The sequence below is a fragment of the Zonotrichia leucophrys genome, chromosome 23, assembly GCF_028769735.1.
Source record: "Zonotrichia leucophrys gambelii isolate GWCS_2022_RI chromosome 23, RI_Zleu_2.0, whole genome shotgun sequence".
NCBI lineage: Eukaryota > Metazoa > Chordata > Aves > Passeriformes > Passerellidae > Zonotrichia > Zonotrichia leucophrys.
In genome coordinates this window covers 457,191-475,209 of record NC_088192.1, presented here as the reverse complement: position 1 = coordinate 475,209, position 18,019 = coordinate 457,191, and the positions used below count along the sequence as shown (strand labels likewise).

Here is an 18,019-nt window from a genome sequence, read left to right as displayed (position 1 = left end):
GGGGCTCTGCTCAGAGCACTGGGGGCCTACAGCAGGCTGGCTGCTTTAGGAATCTTTGAAATGCACCTTTGCTGTTGTTTCAGATTTCAGGGGGTGCTCCTGTTTCTGAATATTTAAGCATAATGCTCAATTCAGATTTGTTAAACAAAAAACGAAAAGACATGCAGGCCAGCCATGCACGTTGTGCTCTTTAGTCTTTGGAAAGTCTGATCCTTTCTGTCTCATTTGCATTGAGTTCATTGCTTGAATTGCTGCTGAATTTGCCAACTCTCCTTTAAGCTTGAGTTTTCCAGTTGTCTTATAACTAAAAATCTTCAGATGCTTTTTCTGGTCAGGAGCCTGCTCATGTAGGTGAAACAAAAACTTGGTCTGCTTTGAAGTTCCTATAATGTTTGCAAAAAAATGCCTTTTTGGTTGTGAAACCTGGCACCACGTTCGTCTGGCTCCTGAGGAGCAGAATAATGAAGCCCTTTTGCCTGCAGTGCAGTTGTGTCCCAGCCCTGCTGGACCCTTCAGGGACAGTGGGCCTGTCCCAGTGCTCTGCTGGGCACCACATTTCTCCTTCCAGCTACAGGGGGTTTTGTAAAGAGCTAAATCCTGTCTTGTCACTGGTCAGGAAAGCTGCCCCATGGAGCTTCAGCCTTGTGTGTTCTGCAGGATAAAGTAACTTCTGTGCCATTAGATTGAACCTCTGTCCAAAGTGGGTCTGAGTTCTGCCCGAACTACACCACAAATCCAATCCCACTTTATTTCCAAAACCTCTTTCTTGCCCCCCAAGGCAGTGGAACAAAGATGTTGAGAGCATTTGGAGTTTGTTTGGAGAGAGCTGAGACTTTTAGGAAGCCACTTTAGACTTGTTGCAGCTCTAGGTGTGTGTCAGAGTGGATTAGGTGCTGCATCAGATTTTGTTTTGTTTTAGCTCACGTGGTGTTTGGGAAGGGCCTGGCTCTGCCTTCTGGGCTGAGCTGCTGCTTCAGCAGGAGGAATTTGCAGGGCTCTTACCCCAAACTCTGCACGTTTGGGTCCTGCTCTGAGAGGACCCTGCTGCATTTCCAGCTCAAACCCTTCTCTGGGTGCTCCAGCTCCCACACTGGGAACGTGCAGGGCAGCACTGCAGCCTGGCTGCTGGCTCTGGTGCTTTCTGCTGAATCACTCGGCTGTCCCTGCTCCTCTTTCACTTTCCTTTTCTTCCTCCCCGGGCCTGGGGGTGTGGGGCAGACAGAAATTGCTCAGTCAGCCCAGCTCCAGGCTGAGGAGCCCTAGGGCAGTGTGGGTGCTGCTCTTCCAGGGCCCCACACAGTCCTGTCCCCAGGGAATCGCCTGGATGAGAATAAATTCCCTGTTTGGGAACCTGTGGACAACAGGGGGATGTTTTGGAGCCATTTCATCATTTGGCTGAAGGGCTCTGCAGTCCCACAGACGTGGTTTGCTCTCCTTGCAGACCTCACAACCTGTTGGCATTGGCTCGCTCTTCATTTCAGCCTGTTCTGCCCAATTAACTCCTGCAGAACTTTGGGAATGGTGAGGGTTGCACTGTGCCGCTCTCCATTAACCCTTCCCAAGGCTGCAGAGGGGGAGCTCCTGGTGCCAGAGCTCGTCCGTGTCCATCACACCCTCAGCAGCCAGCAGTGCCCGGGGGTGGTGGCCAGAGGGAGCGGGGAACTCCCTCATGGGCACTGGGAGTTCCCTCTGGCAGAGTCCCCGGGGAGGCACCTTGGGTTGGAATTCCCAGAGCGTGGAGCTGGCCCTGCTCCAGCTCCGGGTGCGTTTGTGAGTGGGAGGGACAGCGGGAGCTGGGGACAAACACCAAATGGCAGCAGGCAGGGAATGTCTCGGGAATGTCTCGGGGAATATCTCAGGGAATGTCTCAGGGAATGTCTCAGGGAATGTCTCAGGAATATCTCGGGGAATGTCTCAGGAATATCTCAGGGAATGTCTCGGGGAATGTCTCGGGGAATGTCTCAGGAATGTCTCAGGGAATGTCTCAGGGACTCCTCAGAGCCATTCCTGGGGGATTCAGCAGGGCTGGGCTGCCAGGGAGGGGCTGTGAGTGAAGGAGCTCCTGCTGCCCTTCCTCCTGCAGCCCTCCCGGCCGAGGGAGTCGCAGAGCACAGGACAGGGTGCCAGGAAGGTGGGGTGTAAACAAACATGGCCTGGACGTGACCCCGGAGGATTTTAATGAATAGCTGAAATGACTCATCAGCCGGCAGGGCTGAGGCTGAGGGATATCGGGTGCTGGGGACGGAACTAATGGAAACATTAATTAAGAGTTCAGCTCTTGCCAGCTGCGAGGAGCGGCTGAACCTGAGCTGGTGCTGTCACAGCGATCCCGGGCCAGGGGAGAGCTGCTGGAGCTGCAGCACAGCTGGATTACTGGATTGCACAGGGGGGTTTGGTCAAGGCTCAGTGGAGCAGAACGCTGGGGCTTGCAGGGAACCTGCTGGACGGGTTTTGTGCGCATTCCCTGTTCCAGGAATCCTTGGGAGTGGTGCTTCACTGGTGAATTCACTGCTCTGGGAGGGCAGAGCAGGCAGAGGAGCCTCCTGCAGCTCCTGAGGTTTCCATGGCTGGGGAGATCCTGGGGCTCCCAGGACAGGGTTCCAGCCCTCCTTGCTGGCTGGGGGATGTGAAGGTGACAGGCACATCAGGGGTTGCTGTCCCTTGGCAGAAGCCCCACATTGCTGCCACGTGGTGCCCTCCAGAGCATCAGCTCTGACAGGATAACGTGGGAAGCACCACACAGGGCCATGGTGTGGAAAAGGGAACGGGGTTAAGATGAGCAGAGACACAGCCTGTCAGCTTTGGGTTCTTCTGGGGAGCCTGGCCCAGCCTGTCCTTGAACTGCTGAGCTCCTCGTGCTGTCTTGGCCATATTTAATCTGTCTGTTCCTCAAAGGACTCTGGGAGGTTCAGGGTTGCATCCATAGGGTGCAAGGCTGCTCACCCCATGTTCCTCCTCTTGCAGCGGGTTCAGGCTCCATGCAGGGCCCTCAGACACCTCAGTCCACCAGCAGCTCCATGGCAGAAGGAGGGGACTTGAAGCCACCAACTCCAGCCTCGACGCCTCACAGTCAGATGCCGCCTTTGCCAGGCATCAGGTATGGCACCACTGCTGGGGGTGACACCTCTGGGTCATTACTGCAGATGTTGGGGCCTTGGGTGCCTGTTTTGGTGGGACTCCACAGCTTGGCTCCTTCCCTCATGGCTGACAGCAACATCGTGTGTGAATGTTCTTCAGTTTTGGGGTTGGGTCTGAGGACAGTGTTGTGGAGGGGCAGCTCCTCTTAGCTCTGGCCTTTGGAGGGGATGGCAACACCTGAGAGGGAGCATGTGAGGAAGAGTGTCCTGAGGACTGTCATGGACCTCTGTAATGTGGTGTTTGTGGGGCTTTTTTGGAGCAGGAGTAACTCGGTGGGCCTTCAGGATGCCTTTGCAGACGGCAGTGATCCCACGTTCCAGAAACGGAACTCCATGACTCCAAATCCAGGGTACCAGCCCAGCATGAATACCTCTGACATGATGGGTCGCATGTCTTACGAGCCAAATAAAGATCCCTACAGCAGTATGAGGAAAGGTGAGGGATCATCCTCTCCCTGCCTGGCTGGGTGCTGGAAGTGCTGCAGGACCCCCCCGCTCGCCCTTCCTGCCCAGAGCCTCAGGTGTCTTTTGCTAATGGTGTGTTCAGTGGTTCTTTTTCTCTTGCAGCTCCAGGAAGCGACCCCTTCATGTCCTCAGGGCAGGGCCCCAACAGTGGCATGGGTGACCCTTACAACCGCGCCGCCGGCCCCGGCATGGGCAACATGGCCATGGGCCAGCGGCAGCACTACCCCTACGGAGCCCCCTACGACAGAGTCAGGTGGGTGCTGCCCACCCTGCCCTGCCCTCCCTGGGGCACCTCGGGCACCTCTGCCATGGCTGTGCTGAGCAGCCTGTGCCATGCAGGCTCCTGAGTGCCCATGGGGCTCTCTCTGTCCCTTTGCCTGGCCCTGAGTGCCCGCGGGGCTCTCTCTGTCCCTATCCCTGGCCCTGAGTGCCCATGGGGCTCTCTCTGTTTCCCTGGCCCTGAGTGCCCGCGGGGTTCTCTGTCCCTTTGCCTGGCCCTGAGTGCCCGTGGGGCTCTCTCTGTTTCCCTGGCCCTGAGTGCCCGCGGGGCTCTCTCTGTCCCTTTCCCTGGCCCTGAGTGCCCGCGGGGCTCTCTCTGTCCCTTTCCCTGGCCCTGAGTGCCCGTGGGGCTCTCTCTGTTTCCCTGGCCCTGAGTGCCCGTGGGGCTCTCTCTGTTTCCCTGGCCCTGAGTGCCCGCGGGGCTCTCTCTGTCTCTCCCCACAGGACGGAGCCGGGGCTGGGGCCCGAGGGCAGCCTGGGCACTGGCACCCCCCAGCCCAGCATCCTGCCCGCCGCGCCCGACTCGGGCATGTACTCGCCCAGCCGCTACCCCCAGCAGCAGCAGCAGCAGCAAAGGTCTGTGCCAGGGGCCGCTGTCCCCAGCCAGGGCTGCCAGCCCGTGACACGGACACTGACACATCTCTCTCTTCTCCAGACATGATTCCTATGGCAATCAATTCTCCACTCAAGGCACATCCTCGGGCAGCCCCTTCCCCAGCCAGCAAACCACCATGTATCAGCAGCAGCAGCAGGTGGGTGATCCAGGGATCCCAGCTGGCTCAACTGGGAGTTCTACCTGGGCTCTTTGTGAAGAGGGGAAGATGGAAACTCTCAGGGCTGTGCTTTTGCTTTATGAATGTGAAGAATTGGGTACCTCATCACAGAATCACACAGTGGCTTGGGTAAAGGGACCTTAAAGCCCATCCAGGGCCACCCCCTGCCATGGGCAGGGACAACTTCCCAGGGAGCTCCAAGCCCTGTCCAGCCTGATTTTGAAAACAATTGTAAAAGTTTTAATTGACATTCCCAGTGCCGTGTTAACAAAACAGTGTTCTGAGAATGGAGGTTGTGTGGTTTGCATGCTCTGGTCAGGTAGCAGAAGGTCAGGGAGCTTTATTGGGCTTCTCTGTCCCTCTGGAACTTTGTGAATCCCATCCTGTTTCTGTAACACTTTTGGTCCAAGTGATGACTTTCTTTGGATAAGTCCTGGATCATTCAGGAGAGCTGTTTCAGGTGGATTGTTCTACACAAACCAGGGGATTGTTTTGGTCCTTTCCCATCCTGCAGCCAAAGGCTTCAGACTCCATGGCCCTGCTGCCTCCTCCTCCTCCTTGCTGTTCCCAAACCCATCAGGTTTGTTTCAGGACAGTTTGAATGAACGTGGATCCCTTCCCATAATCCTCACATACGACTTGCTCTTTGTATCCATGCCAGGACCCATAATGTTTTCCTGATAATTTTAAGTCCTATGGTTTAGGAGAGTATAGAGAGGGCACTCACTGAGCTGTGCTAAGAATAATTCCAACTGCTCTGCAGTTTGGCTCTGCAACCAGAGCCACGGGGCTCGGAGCCAAGAGTTCGAGTTACTCTGGAACTTGTCATCTTTGAAGCCCTAGAGCTCCATCTGAAGCCAGTTACGACCGTGGAGTGTCTGAATAGCCTCCACAGCAGCTACAGCTCAGACCTTGGAGGCAAGAGAGAGCCTGGATTTTAATTTGGGCAGCAGTTGGCTGTTTTCTCCGTTTGCACTTTAAAGAATTGGGGGTGAGAAGCCTTCTTGCTCCTTTCAGCAAAGTGTTTTGAAATCCACAGGAAGGGAAGAAGCAGGAAGTACAGTAGTTTTTAATGCATTTTGTCTGGTACTTGAGCAGAAGCCTGGGAAATGAGAGAAATAGGGTCTGATAAAATTCCTGGATGTGGAAGGAAGCAAGTGCCAGTGTCTGCTCTGGTTTGTGGTGAATGCAGAGTAGAGCTGAGCCTTTTCTGCAGGAAAGTCCTTTCTGTGGGCAGAGTCCTGCCCCTGAGGCATCCTTGTGGAATCCACAGGCAGCCTCCCCAGGCAGCCACAAGGAATTGGCCGTGGCTTGTGAAATGGAACAACTGATCCAACTTTCACATTGGGTACGGCCAGCAAGGAGACAGAGCCCTTCCCAGGCCATGCCGTGGGGCAGATCCTCTGGCTCTGGGGACTCTGCCCAGGGGTTTGGCTTTTTGCTTCATGGAATCAGTGAGGGTGGAAAAGACCTCTGGGATCAGTGAGTCCAAGGTGTGACCGATCACCACCACATCGCCCAGGGCAGAGCACTGAGAGCCAGAGCTCCAGGGATGGTGATGGCACCACCTCCCTGTGCAGCCCCTTGCAGAGCAACAATCCCAAATTCCCACTCAGCCAAGCTCGTCTGTGCCTTTCTGTCCCCGCAGAACTACAAGCGGCCGATGGACGGCAGCTACGGGCTGCCCGCCAAGCGGCACGAGGGCGAGCTCTACAACGTTCCCTACAGCTCGGGGCAGGCCCAGCCGCAGCAGCAGCTGCCCCCGGCGCAGCCGCAGCAGCCCAGCCAGCAGCCGCCGGCGCAGCCCTCGCCGCAGCAGGACCTGTACAACCAGTACGGCAGCACGTACCCGGCCGAGCGCCGCCCCGGCCAGAGCCAGTTCCCCTTCCAGTTCGGCAGGGAGCGCGTCTCGGCCGCCCCCGGCTCCGGCGCCCAGCAGAACATCCCCCCCCAGATGATGGGGGGCCCCCTCCAGCCGGCGCCCGAGGGTCCCCAGCAAGGGGCCCTGTGGCAGGGCAGGAACGAGCTGGGCTACGGCAGCTACCCCAACCGGCAGGGCTCGGGCGCGGCGCCGCAGGGCCCCGCCTACCACGGGGTGGCTCGAACGGATGAAATCCTGCATTCAGACCAGAGGGTCAACCACGAGGGACCATGGCCTTCCCACGGGAACCGGCAACCTCCCTACGGCCCCTCCGCCCCCGTGCCCCCCATGACCAGGCCCCCCCAGTCCAACTACCAGACCCCCCCCAGCATGCAGAATCACATTCCTCAGGTATCCAGCCCAGCACCTCTGCCCAGACCTCTGGAGAACCGCACTTCTCCCAGTAAATCCCCGTTCCTGCACTCGGGGATGAAGATGCAGAAGGCGGGGCCGCCCGTGCCTGCCTCGCACATCACACCAGCAGCCGTGCAGCCGCCCATGATCCGACGGGACATCACCTTCCCGCCCGGCTCCGTGGAGGCCACGCAACCCGTGCTGAAGCAGAGGAGGCGGCTGACGGCGAAAGATATCGGTAAGAGGAACCTCCTGCCCTCCTGCTGGAGCCTTCTGAGGGATTGGTGCTGCCTTGGCCCTTCGGTACAGAGGGGCTCTGCTGGCTTTGAAAAAAAAAGGCATTTTTACAGGTTAATTGTGTCCTGAGCCCTTATTCTGGCATTGCCTGTGGGCAGGTTGGTGGTAGATGTCTACCATCATCTTAACCAGGCTCTGCTCTTCACAGGTTCAAATCAGCATCAAGTGTCTCCTTTTTGTTTTGAAACTCCAGGAGCTGGAAGTGTCATGTGTTTATGTTACAGGAACTCCTGAAGCCTGGAGAGTGATGATGTCTCTGAAGTCGGGGCTGCTGGCTGAAAGTACGTGGGCCTTAGATACCATAAACATCCTGCTCTACGATGACAACAGCATAATGACCTTCAACCTCAGCCAGGTGGGTGCAGATGCTCTCCGGGACAGCTCTTTGAAGTGCTGATGCTGCAGGGGTTTCTGTCAGCCAGGTGTCAACGAGAGCTCCTGCAGCCTCTGTACCTGGAGCGTGGGGTGTGAGCAGCTGTGAGCGGTCACTCCTGGCCTGAGTGATCTGTGTGTGTGCAAAGGCCTTCCCTGGGAGTTGTTTTCTGATGGCTGTTCCTTCCTCCCCCCGTGTAGCTGCCAGGCTTGCTGGAACTCCTGGTGGAATATTTCCGGCGCTGCCTGATCGAGATCTTTGGAATCCTGAAGGAATACGAGGTAGGAGACCCAGGGCAAAGAACACTATTAGATCCAGAAAGGTTCTGCAAATCTTCAGCTTCCTCCCCTGAAGAAGGGGAGGAGGACGACGAGCCACAGAGCCTGAACTGTGAGGAGGAAGAGGAGGATGAGGAAGAGGAGGAGGCCGCGTTTTCGAGCAAGGACAAAGTACCTCTAGAGAGCAGCGAGGAGAAGCTAGTGAGTAAATTTGACAAGCTTCCAGTGAAGGTGGTGCAGAAGAACGACCCCTTTGTGGTGGATTACTCGGACAAGCTGGGCCGGGTGCAGGAGTTCGACAGCGGGCTCCTGCACTGGCGCATCGGCGGCGGGGACACCACCGAGCACATCCAGACACACTTCGAGAGCAAGACCGAGCTGCCCTTGCCTCACAAACGAGCTTCCTGCTCCTCTGCCCTGAGGAAACGTTCAGCAGCCGAGAGCAACCCGAGCCCCAGGGAAGGGGAGGCTCCCGCGCCCGACGGCTCCGCGGAGAAGAGGATAACTGCCACCATGGACGACATGCTCTCGGCACGCCCGGGCTCCCTGCCAGGCGAGGAGGAGGAGGGCAAGGCCTCGGAAACGGCCAAGGAGAGCAGCAAGTTTCCCTTTGTCATCAGCCCAGCTCAGAGCCACAGAAATATAAAAATCCTGGAGGATGAACCCCACAGTAAGGACGAGACGCCGCTCTGCACCCTCCTGGACTGGCAGGACTCTCTGGCCAAGCGCTGCATCTGCGTCTCCAACATCATCAGGAGTTTATCGTTTGTGCCAGGCAATGACTTTGAAATGTCCAAACACCCTGGGCTGCTGCTGATTCTAGGGAAACTGATCCTCCTTCACCACAAGCATCCAGAACGCAAACAGGCGCCCCTGACCTACGAGAAGGAGGAGGAGCAGGACCAAGGGGTGAGCTGCAACAAGGTGGAGTGGTGGTGGGACTGTTTGGAGATGCTGCGTGAAAACACACTGGTCACGTTGGCCAACATTTCTGGGCAGCTGGACCTCTCCCCTTACCCGGAAAGCATCTGTTTGCCTATCCTGGATGGACTCCTCCACTGGGCAGTGTGTCCCTCGGCAGAGGCCCAGGATCCCTTTCCGACACTGGGACCCAACGCTGTCCTCTCCCCTCAGAGACTGGTTTTGGAAACACTCAGCAAGCTCAGCATCCAGGACAACAACGTGGATCTGATCCTGGCCACGCCGCCCTTCAGCCGCCTGGAGAAGCTGTACAGCACCATGGTGCGGTTCCTCAGTGACAGAAAGAACCCGGTGTGCCGGGAGATGGCCGTGGTGCTGCTGGCCAACCTGGCCCAGGGGGACAGCCTGGCCGCCAGAGCCATCGCCGTGCAGAAGGGCAGCATTGGCAACCTGCTGGGCTTCCTGGAGGACAGCCTGGCCGCCACGCAGTTCCAGCAGAGCCAGGCGGGGCTGATGCACATGCAGAGCCCGCCCTTCGAGGCCACCAGCGTGGACATGATGCGCCGCGCCGCCCGCGCGCTGCTGGCCCTGGCCAAGGTGGACGAGAACCACTCGGAGTTCACCTTGTACGAGTCGCGGCTCTTGGACATCTCCGTGTCGCCTTTGATGAACTCTTTGGTTTCACAAGTTATTTGTGATGTACTGTTTTTAATTGGCCAGTCATGACAGCTGTGGGATCCGAGCCCCCGTGTGCGTGTGCGTGAGTGGAGAACTTAGAAACTGACTGTTGCCCTTTATTTATGCAAAACCACCTCAGAATCCACTGTCTGCCCTGCGCTGTCCTGCTTCTCCCTCGGGGAAGGATCTCCCCGGCCCCTCTCCCCCTCCCCGCCCCTCAGATTTGTCCCCAATCCCTTATTAAAGGAGACAAAGTTCTGTCTACATAGAAGACTTTTTTTATTTTAACCAAAGTTACTGTCGTTTACAGTGAGTTTGGGGAAAGACGACTTGCCGTGTTATCCCATTGACAGGCACCACTTTCATAACTGTTTTTAATGGTAAACTCTGAAGGACAAAAAGTGACTGCTGAACTCTGTGTGGTTTATCGTTGTACATTCACAATCTTGCAGGAACCAAGAAGTTACCAGTTGTGAACAGACCTTGTCCAAGGGAGGCCTGTGCAGTAGCGTGTAGAACTCCATGTACTGTACACCTTAAACTGTAAACATACTGTAATAATGTCTCACATGGATAAAAAAAAAAGAAAAAAACGCTGGATCAGCAGCAAGCTGTAGTTTTTAAAAATGTTTTTAGTTAATGTTGAGGAGAAAAAAAGGCTTTTCCCCCAAAGTATAATGTGTGAACCTACAACACCCTGACCTCTTTCTCTCTTCCTCCTTGATTGTATGAATAACCCTGAGATCACCTCTTAGAACTGGTTTTAACCTTTAGCTGCAGCCCAGCGCTGCCACGTGTGTATATATATATGACGTTGTACATTGCACATACCCTGAGACTCCTGCAGTTTTGTCCCCTCCCACCCTTTATAGTATGACGAGTTAACGAGTTGATGACCTGCAAAAGCGAGACACAATTATTTAATCTCTTGCCAGACATCCCTCCCTGGAGGATGCTGTACAGGTCTCTGTGTATAAAGTCATTGCTGTCTCAGCAGCCAATCAACTTATAGTTTATTTTTTTCCTGTTTTTGTTTTCTTTCTAATCGAGGTGTGAAAAAGTTCTAGGTTCAGTTGAAGTTCCTGATGAAGAAACACAATTGAGATTTTTCAGTGATGAATTCTGCATATTTGTATTTCAGACGATGTAGCTAAAAACTTGATGTAAATTCCTCCCTTTTTTCCTTTTTTGGCTTAATGAATATCATTTATTCAGTATGAAATCTTTATACTATATGTTCCACGTGTTAAGAATAAATGTACATTAAATCTTGGTAAGATGTTTGTAAGGGTTTTTTTTATTGGCAGGACAGGGAGGGCAGCTCAGTGCTGGTGATGCCCGAGGCCTGCCCTGCTCTGATGCTGCTTGCTCTCACTTTGCTTTCCCTGCTGGAATTTTTCCTTAGGAGCTGCCCAGGCTCGGCATTTGCAGCGTGAGGTGAAGCTGTGGCTGCCAGGGAGGGAAGGGAGGCAGGTCCCTCCCAGCTCTGTAAAATGGAAAATTTTCCTTCTTGCATTTTTCACATTTTCTTGTGAGTGTGGCACAGACTCTTGACTTCCTCCCGAGCCGGGGCTTTCCAGCAGACACAGCTCCCAGGCTTTCCTGCTCAGGCTCTCTGGGTGAGGATCTGCAGTTTCAGGGCTGTGGAAGGAGGTATTTCATTTAGCCCCAGGCTCTGTCCTCAGTGGATGCTGGAAGCAGGGTAGCTGGAACTGCTCATTAAAGGAAAAACAGCTTTTTTTAAAGGCAAACGTCATTTTTGTTCAGAAATTCCCCTTGTTTTATCTTCCCAGTCCTCTCCTCAGGAGCTCTCAGTTCCCAGAGCCTTCATTCCTCAGACTTCAGATTCCTGGGAGCGACTGTGCCAAAATCAAAGAGCTTTTTCCTGAAAAGTCTTGTCTGTCAGCAGAGTCCTTCAGAGGAGTGCTCAGAAGGCAGGAACGGTGCTGGGTTTCCTTGGCTTTGGGAAACGCTGGCACCCCGGATTCCAGCTGCCCTTGTGTGTTCCAGGAGCTGAACCTGATGAAAGCACGTGGGAGTTCTGCTGCTTTTCCTGGACAGAAAGGAGCCAGCAGTGACCTGGCGGCAGGTAACGGCTCACGGCTGGGAGGGAGGAGAGGCAGGAGTGCTCCTCAAGGCCCATTTTACCAGAATTCTGCACCCAGCTGATCAAGGGGAGGCATTCTGCTCCCCGTCACTTGTGTGGGCACAGCCACAGCCCCTGGGCACTTCTCAAAGAGTGCAAATGAAGGGCAGAGATGAGAAATGAGTAAAATCAGAACAGCGTGGCACTGGGGGAGCCACAGCTGCCTGCAGCTCAAACCCTTGGTGCTTTGGGCCGGATCTGTACCCAAATCCTTCCATCCCAGGAATTCCTTCAGACACCTTTGGACCCCTGTCACTCTGCCGTTCCCCATTTTTTTGCCAGCAAAGAAAAGGTGAGTTCTGCCAAGGCTGATGCTCAGTAAAGGCGCTCAGGGCTCCTTAATGGTTTCACCTTCAGCCCCGGGTGGATCCGGGCCGGCCCCGACCCTGAGCGCTTTACTGAGGGCTCTGGCCGAACTCGAGTTTTCCCCTTTGCTGGCAGAAACGGGGAACGGCAGAGAGGTCGGGCAGAGAGAGGCGTGTAACGAACTCCTCTAGGAATGGAACGATTCGGATGCAGATCGGGAGGGACTGGCGTTCTGGCCGCCCCGCCCGCCGGGGCTGTCCCCCCGTGCCCTTCCGACACCCCGCAGGGCGCGGCTCCCAAGGGCCCGCCCTGCCGCCCAGGTGCTTGTGCTGCTGCTGGTGGGACACAGCCCTCGGCCTGGGCCGGTTCCGTTTCTCAGTCCCGGTTTCCAGCCCTGGTTCCGGTCCCGGCCCGGCTCCCCCGCCCGCCCTCAACAAAGATGGCGCCGCCCGCCCCTTCCCCGCACGCGCGCGCCGCCGGAAGGGGCGCGGCCGGAAGCTGCGCGCGCATGCGGAAGTAGGCGGTGCCAGGGGGCCGCGCATGCGCCGCGGGGAGGGGGCGGGCACTGCTCCCTCTGTACCTCCGCAAGGGGGCGCTGCGGGACAGGAACCGGCACCGGGATCTGAACCGGGACCCGGGATCGGGATCTGAGCCGGGGTCCGGGATCAGGATGTGAATCACGACCGAGGCCGGAAACGGGATCGGGATCTGAGCCGGAACCGGAGCCAGCACCGGGATCTGAGCCGGGGCCGGAGCCGGGGTCCCCGCCGCCTTCAGCCCGGCCCCGGGACCGGCAGGAGCCGCACGGTGAGGCCGGAGGGGCCGGGTCAGGCGCGGGGTCGGGCGGGGTTCGTGTCCGGGCAGCGCCGTGCGGTCTCGCCGCGGCCGGAGCGGCACCGGCGGGGCCGGAGGCGGCCCGGGACAGCCCCGTGTGCCCAAGGCCGCTCGGTCCGTGCCCCCTCCCGTGTCCGGCCGCTCCTCAGTTTAACAGGAGCTGTCCCTCCCTGGCCTCTGACCCAGAGCGGGCTCCGTTCACCCGTGCGCTGCTGCCCGGGACAGACCCGCTCCCGTTCGCACCCAGCCCCGGGGCAGCGCTGCTGCAGCCGCAGCCGGAGCGGGCGGGAGGGATGGCCGAGAGCGCCAGGCCCGCAGGAGCAGCACCAGGCAGACGGGATTTCCAAAATCGCCCTGCTTAGAAGGGGTTTAGAACGTGTCCGGAGGGTCTGCTGAGTCTCACAGGGGCTGGGGAGGGACCGGGTGCCTGGTGCCCGGACCGTGCCGGGGATGCGGGCAGCGGCAGCATCCCGGACCCTGCCGTTTGGCGAGCGGCTGCTGCCCCCGGCTGGTCCCTGCCCCGCACTGCGGCTGCCCGGAGCCGCCGCTCCCGTCCCGTGCTCCTGCACCGGCCCTGCCCGCGTCCCTCTCAGCGCCGCTTCCACACTGAGAAGTTTGGAAAACTTCTGATTCGCAGCTGAGAGCCAAGGGAAGCGCAGGACCCAGAGAGAAAAACATCTCTAATTCAGACTTTGCACGTTTTTCTGCTGGAGTATTTTTAACGCCCTTCTCCCTCTCCTTTTTGTGCTCGTGCAGGTGCTGTTTCCCACAGGATTTTTGGGGCAGAGCCATTCCCGACGCTGCGTTCTGGATCCAAACGGGGCTTGTGGGCTGCAGCTCTTTTGAAGGCTTCGCTCTGTCACAAGGTGTGCTGCGTCGTGACAGGAACAGGCTTTTTAAAGCTGTTTGCTTTGAGCTCTCTTGGCACATTCAGGCGAGGCTTTTTCTCTGCTTTTTGAAAAAAAAACTATATTTAAAGTGCCGGGACAATTTTTGCCGCTGTGCTTTAATAGGATTTGCAGCTGTGAATGTGCTTTAAAAGGGTTTACAGCTGGGTTGAAGTGTCCCCTCGCTTAAAATAACGTCACAGCTTCGTGATGCAGGAGAATGTGCCTCCCACCAGTTGCTTTGTGAGTGCTGGAGAGCACAGGGGGAATAGGAGCAACCCCAAAACTTTTATTAGTGGTTAAATAGGAAGCATAACCCTGTGGCTGGGGATTGGAGCTGTCAGTGAGCCGGTCTGGATCTTGGTTTTTGCCTTGCTGATGATTTGCTCTCTGCCCTCTCGTGCAGTTTCAGCCTGGCAGGGTTTTCTCTCCACAATGGCACGAGGGAAATGTCAGTGATTTTGGGTTGTGGAGTGATGGATTTGGGGCTCTCTGTGTGCTGCAGAGGGCTGGAGCAGACAGAAGGGCAGGATGTGGTGTCATGGCACCCAGCGAGAGCTGTGGGCTGTGTGTTTCTCTAACTGATCAGCAGTTGGTGGCCGGGGAACCAACGGAAGAAATGTTTTATCTTAAAGAGCTGCAGAGCAGATCCTGCCTGCCTCCCATGGTTCAGGGCCAGGGGATCAGAGCTGGGCCACCACGGCACCCAGGACATGCAGGCACTGAACAGAGAGGCTGAAATCCCTCAGGGAGGTTTGCAGGGGGGAGGTGGACAGGTGGATTCAGAATGTGCAGTGTGCCCAGCAGAACCAGGAGCTTTGCCAAAATAGTGGAGAATTGCAGGTGGTGGCACAGAGTTTGTGTGCTGCCTATGCTGGGGGAAGCTGAGTGCCCGAGTTCCACCCTGCTCTGGCAGAGCTGCTGCCGTGGAGCCAGCTGAGTAAATCCATTCCTGGCTCCCCAGGGGCAAACAGGGAGCAGCAGAGAGGAGGGAGCTCCTGGCAGCCCCACTCAGCAACTGCTCACACGGGGGTTACGCTCACAGTCCACAGGAATTCTGTCTCCTTTCCAAGAAAAAGAGGCTTAGATCCCATTCACTGGTGCTGGATGTGTGTGAGGATGCTTGGCTCCAGCTGCTGGAGCTCCTGCTGAGGCAGCTGAGCAGACTGTCTGCTCCAGCGATTTACCCCAGCCCGGGCTCAGAGAACATGCCATAGCCTCTCTCTCTCAGTGTCTTGGCCAAGCTTAACAAGTCAGGGATTTTTTTTTTAGTAGGAACAGTATCAAAGAGGTCTCTGCATCATCTCCCAGATCCCTGATCTCTTCCATAAGCAACTTTCCTGTTCACAGAGACTTGCACCTTTCAAGTGCCTGACGGTAGATGAAGGCACAAAATTGACAGAAATCCCTTTCTTTGTCCTCTGTGTTCACCCACCCAGGTTTCCCGAACGGGAAGGAGGATTCCCCTGGCCGCGGTGACCTCGTAGGCGGCTCCTGGCCGTGGGATGGAGCTGTGGAGCAGGGCAGACCCCCAGCTCCGGGCGGTGGTGTGGTTCGCGCTGCGCTGCCGGGCCCTGGCGCTGCTGCTGCAGGCAAGTCCGTCCTCCAGCCAGGGAGCTCCGCTGGGGTTTGCTGCTCCCAGATCCTCCCTGCTGTGCCCCAGAGATCCGTGAGCTGCTTCTGCGCAATGGGGAAATCATCCTCTCTGGAGAGCCAACAGACTGTCCACAGCCAACTTACAGGTTGCTGTTAAGTAAAATTGCATTAATTTCCTCGTGACTTGCTGTGTTTTCATGCTGCTGCTGCAAGAGGCTGGTTTGGCTCAAAGTGTGTTTATCCACAGAAAAGGAACAATAATCTCCTCCTGTACCTTCCTCCCAAGTCTTATTTCCAGAGACATGCTGCTCTGAGCATGGGAGAGCTTGGTTGTGACAGCCAGCACAGAGCCCAATCATAGCCGTGAGCAGCTTTCCCTGGCCAGTTCTGCAGGGATTCATGCTGCATCACAGAGCGTTATTCTGCTCACATGTAAACACCCCAAAAGGGTTGTGTGGGCACCTTTTCACAACCTCGTGGGCATCTTGGGCTCCAGCCTCGATTGTTGGAGCGCCGGGTGCTCTGGGTAGTGAAGCATCTCTGCCAGCCTCCATCCCCACACTCCCCTTGTTTTCCAGGCCGTGTTTAACGCGCTGATCCCGGACCACGCTGCCGACGCCTTCTCGCCGCCGCGGTCGGGCCCGTGGGGCCCGTGGGACGCGCTGCTGGAGCGGCTGCTGGGCGGGCTGGGCCGCTGGGACGCCGAGCATTTCCTGTTCATCGCCGAGCGCGGCTACCTGCTGGAGCACAACTGCGCCTTCCTGCCGCTCTTCCCGCTGGGGCTGCGGCTGCTGGCGGCGCTGCTGCCGTGCCCGGTGCCGCTGCAGCCCCGGGGCCGGCTGCTGCTGGCGGCCGCGCTGCTCAACGCGCTGCTGGCGGTGCTGGCGGCCGCCGCGCTGCTGGCGCTGGGCCGGGCCGTGCTGCGCAGGCCCCGCCAGGCCTTCCTGGCCGCGCTGCTCTTCTCCCTCAGCCCGGCCGGCGTCTTCATGGCCGCGGCCTACTCGGAGAGCGCCTTCGCCGCGCTGGCCTTCGGCGCCATGTGGCAGCTGGAGAGGGGGCGCCGCTGGCTCAGCGGGCTGCTCTTCGCCCTGGCTGCCGGGGCCCGCGCCAACGGGCTGGTCAATGCCGGCTTCGTGCTCTACTCGAGCGTCAGGCGCTTCGTGCTGCAGCTGCAGGGCACAGCAGTGTCCCTGAGGGAGCTGCCCGTGCTGTGGAAGCAGGCCCTCGGCCTGGTGGTTTCGGCAGCCCTGGTGTGTGCTGGGATTTCCCTGCCTTTTGCCTTGTTTCAGTACTATGCCTACGTGAGGTTCTGCCAGCCCAGCACGGGCCTGGCCCAGAGCGTCCCCGAGGCGCTGCTGCAGCTGGCACAGGACAAGGGCTATCGTGTGGCAGGCGTGGGTGAGGCCAAACCCCCCTGGTGCTCCCAGCGCTTCCCCCTGGTCTATTCCTACATCCAGGACGCTTACTGGAACGTGGGCTTTCTAAGGTACTTTGAGCTCAGGCAGATCCCAAATTTCCTGCTTGCTCTGCCTGTCACCCTTCTGTGCTCGTGGGCTGCCTGGACCTACGTCAGTGCAAACCCCCGGCACTGCCTGACTCTTGGTCTAGTGAGGAGCAAGGCTGAAGAGAGGGGAAAGGCAAGAGATGGATTCTGTGGCCCTGCTACCTTCGTGTACGTGGTGCACAGCACAGCCCTGCTGGCGTTCGGGTTCTTCTGCATGCACGTGCAGGTAGGACAGGGGGGATTCCTTATCCAGGGGCTGGGGCAGTGACAGCACAGCAGTTGGGTGATTTCTCCTCTGCCTGTCGTCCCCAGGTGCTGACCCGGTTCCTTGGCTCCTCCTCGCCCATCCTGTACTGGTTCTCCGCTCACCTGCTTTTGGAACACGAACCTTTACTCTGGAGCACAGGGACTGATAACCCAGCCTCTGGGAAGCCTCCTCTGAGTAAATCTCACAGTTCCTGTGGGAAAGGGACCTCGGACAATCCCGTTGTGAGGCTGCTGCTGAACTGGCGATCGATTACACCCCTCAGCAAGAGCATCCTGGGGTTCTTCCTGGGCTACTGGCTGCTGGGGCTGGTCCTGCACTGCAACTTCCTCCCGTGGACGTAGCACAGGCCAGCAGTGGGGCAGACACTGCTCAGAACTGAAACTCAGCTGCTCTGAAAGCCCAAGGTGGATGTGGTGACGCTGTCCTTGCAGTTACAAAGGTGTTACTCCTCCATTACCACGTCCCAGGCGGGATGTTCTCCGTGGTGTGATGCTGCAGCATCCTGCCCCGCTCAGCTGGCATTGCTGACGGCCAACATTCCCATCACCTGCCTGGGATGGGGATTGCACCTGGGCTCCTGCATCCCCTGGGGGAGATGGTGGCAGGCGCGGATTTGTGGCGGGATGCTGTGAAGGATTTGGGATGTGCTGTGGGCACGGCAGGGAGGGTCCAGCTGCCCTGAGCTGCTTAGACTGTTCCGGTTCCTTTTCCATGGTCCCGGTTCCGGGCTCCGAGCCAGGCTGGGCAGGGGCACGGCGGGGGTGGCGGGCGCGGCGGGGCACATGCACGACCCCAATAAACGTGAAAGTTCCTGGAGAGGCGGCTCCGCCCGCTCCGCCGGGTCGGGATCGGGGCAGGGGCCGGGATCGGAGTCAGGGCACAGGTTACGGGATCGGGGCCGGAGCTCGAGTCGGGATCGCGGGTTCGGTGCCGGGTTCGGTGCCGGGCCGGGCCCGCGGCGCTCCCGGTGTGGCGGCGGGGCCGGCAGGGGGCGCTGTGCGG

At 57.8% G+C, this 18,019-nt stretch overlaps 2 protein-coding genes across 4 annotated transcripts in view; both read left to right on the top strand.

Annotated features, from left to right (window-relative positions):
• The window catches only part of ARID1A (AT-rich interaction domain 1A), a 55,101-nt gene extending 44,348 nt beyond the window's left edge, over positions 1-10,753 (top strand). For all 3 annotated transcript variants that reach the window (XM_064731390.1, XM_064731391.1, XM_064731392.1), the window contains 8 exons: positions 2,965-3,097; positions 3,401-3,573; positions 3,705-3,855; positions 4,326-4,457; positions 4,537-4,633; positions 6,303-7,167; positions 7,451-7,581; positions 7,800-10,753. In XM_064731390.1, the coding sequence (XP_064587460.1) occupies positions 2,965-3,097; positions 3,401-3,573; positions 3,705-3,855; positions 4,326-4,457; positions 4,537-4,633; positions 6,303-7,167; positions 7,451-7,581; positions 7,800-9,524 (3,407 nt within the window). In that variant the 3' untranslated portion in view covers positions 9,525-10,753. The remainder of the gene's footprint in view (positions 1-2,964; positions 3,098-3,400; positions 3,574-3,704; positions 3,856-4,325; positions 4,458-4,536; positions 4,634-6,302; positions 7,168-7,450; positions 7,582-7,799) is intronic.
• Positions 10,754-12,502: 1,749 nt separating this feature from the next.
• Positions 12,503-17,827, top strand: PIGV (phosphatidylinositol glycan anchor biosynthesis class V). The gene is made up of 5 exons (XM_064731470.1): positions 12,503-12,735; positions 13,519-13,628; positions 15,089-15,241; positions 15,824-16,975; positions 17,062-17,827. Exons 3-5 carry the CDS (start codon positions 15,155-15,157, stop codon positions 17,356-17,358), a joined length of 1,536 nt encoding a protein of 511 aa, XP_064587540.1. The 5' UTR covers positions 12,503-12,735; positions 13,519-13,628; positions 15,089-15,154; the 3' UTR covers positions 17,359-17,827.
• The last annotated feature ends 192 nt before the right edge of the window (positions 17,828-18,019 follow it).

Bases quoted from the DNA above. Each gene is read 5' to 3' on its own strand.
- PIGV (XM_064731470.1), top strand. From the start codon at position 15,155: ATGGAGCTGTGGAGCAGGGCAGACCCCCAGCTCCGGGCGGTGGTGTGG. The intron at 15,242-15,823 runs GCAAGTCCGTCC...CTTGTTTTCCAG, and splicing joins CCCTGGCGCTGCTGCTGCAG to GCCGTGTTTAACGCGCTGAT. The intron at 16,976-17,061 runs GTAGGACAGGGG...TGTCGTCCCCAG, and splicing joins TCTTCTGCATGCACGTGCAG to GTGCTGACCCGGTTCCTTGG.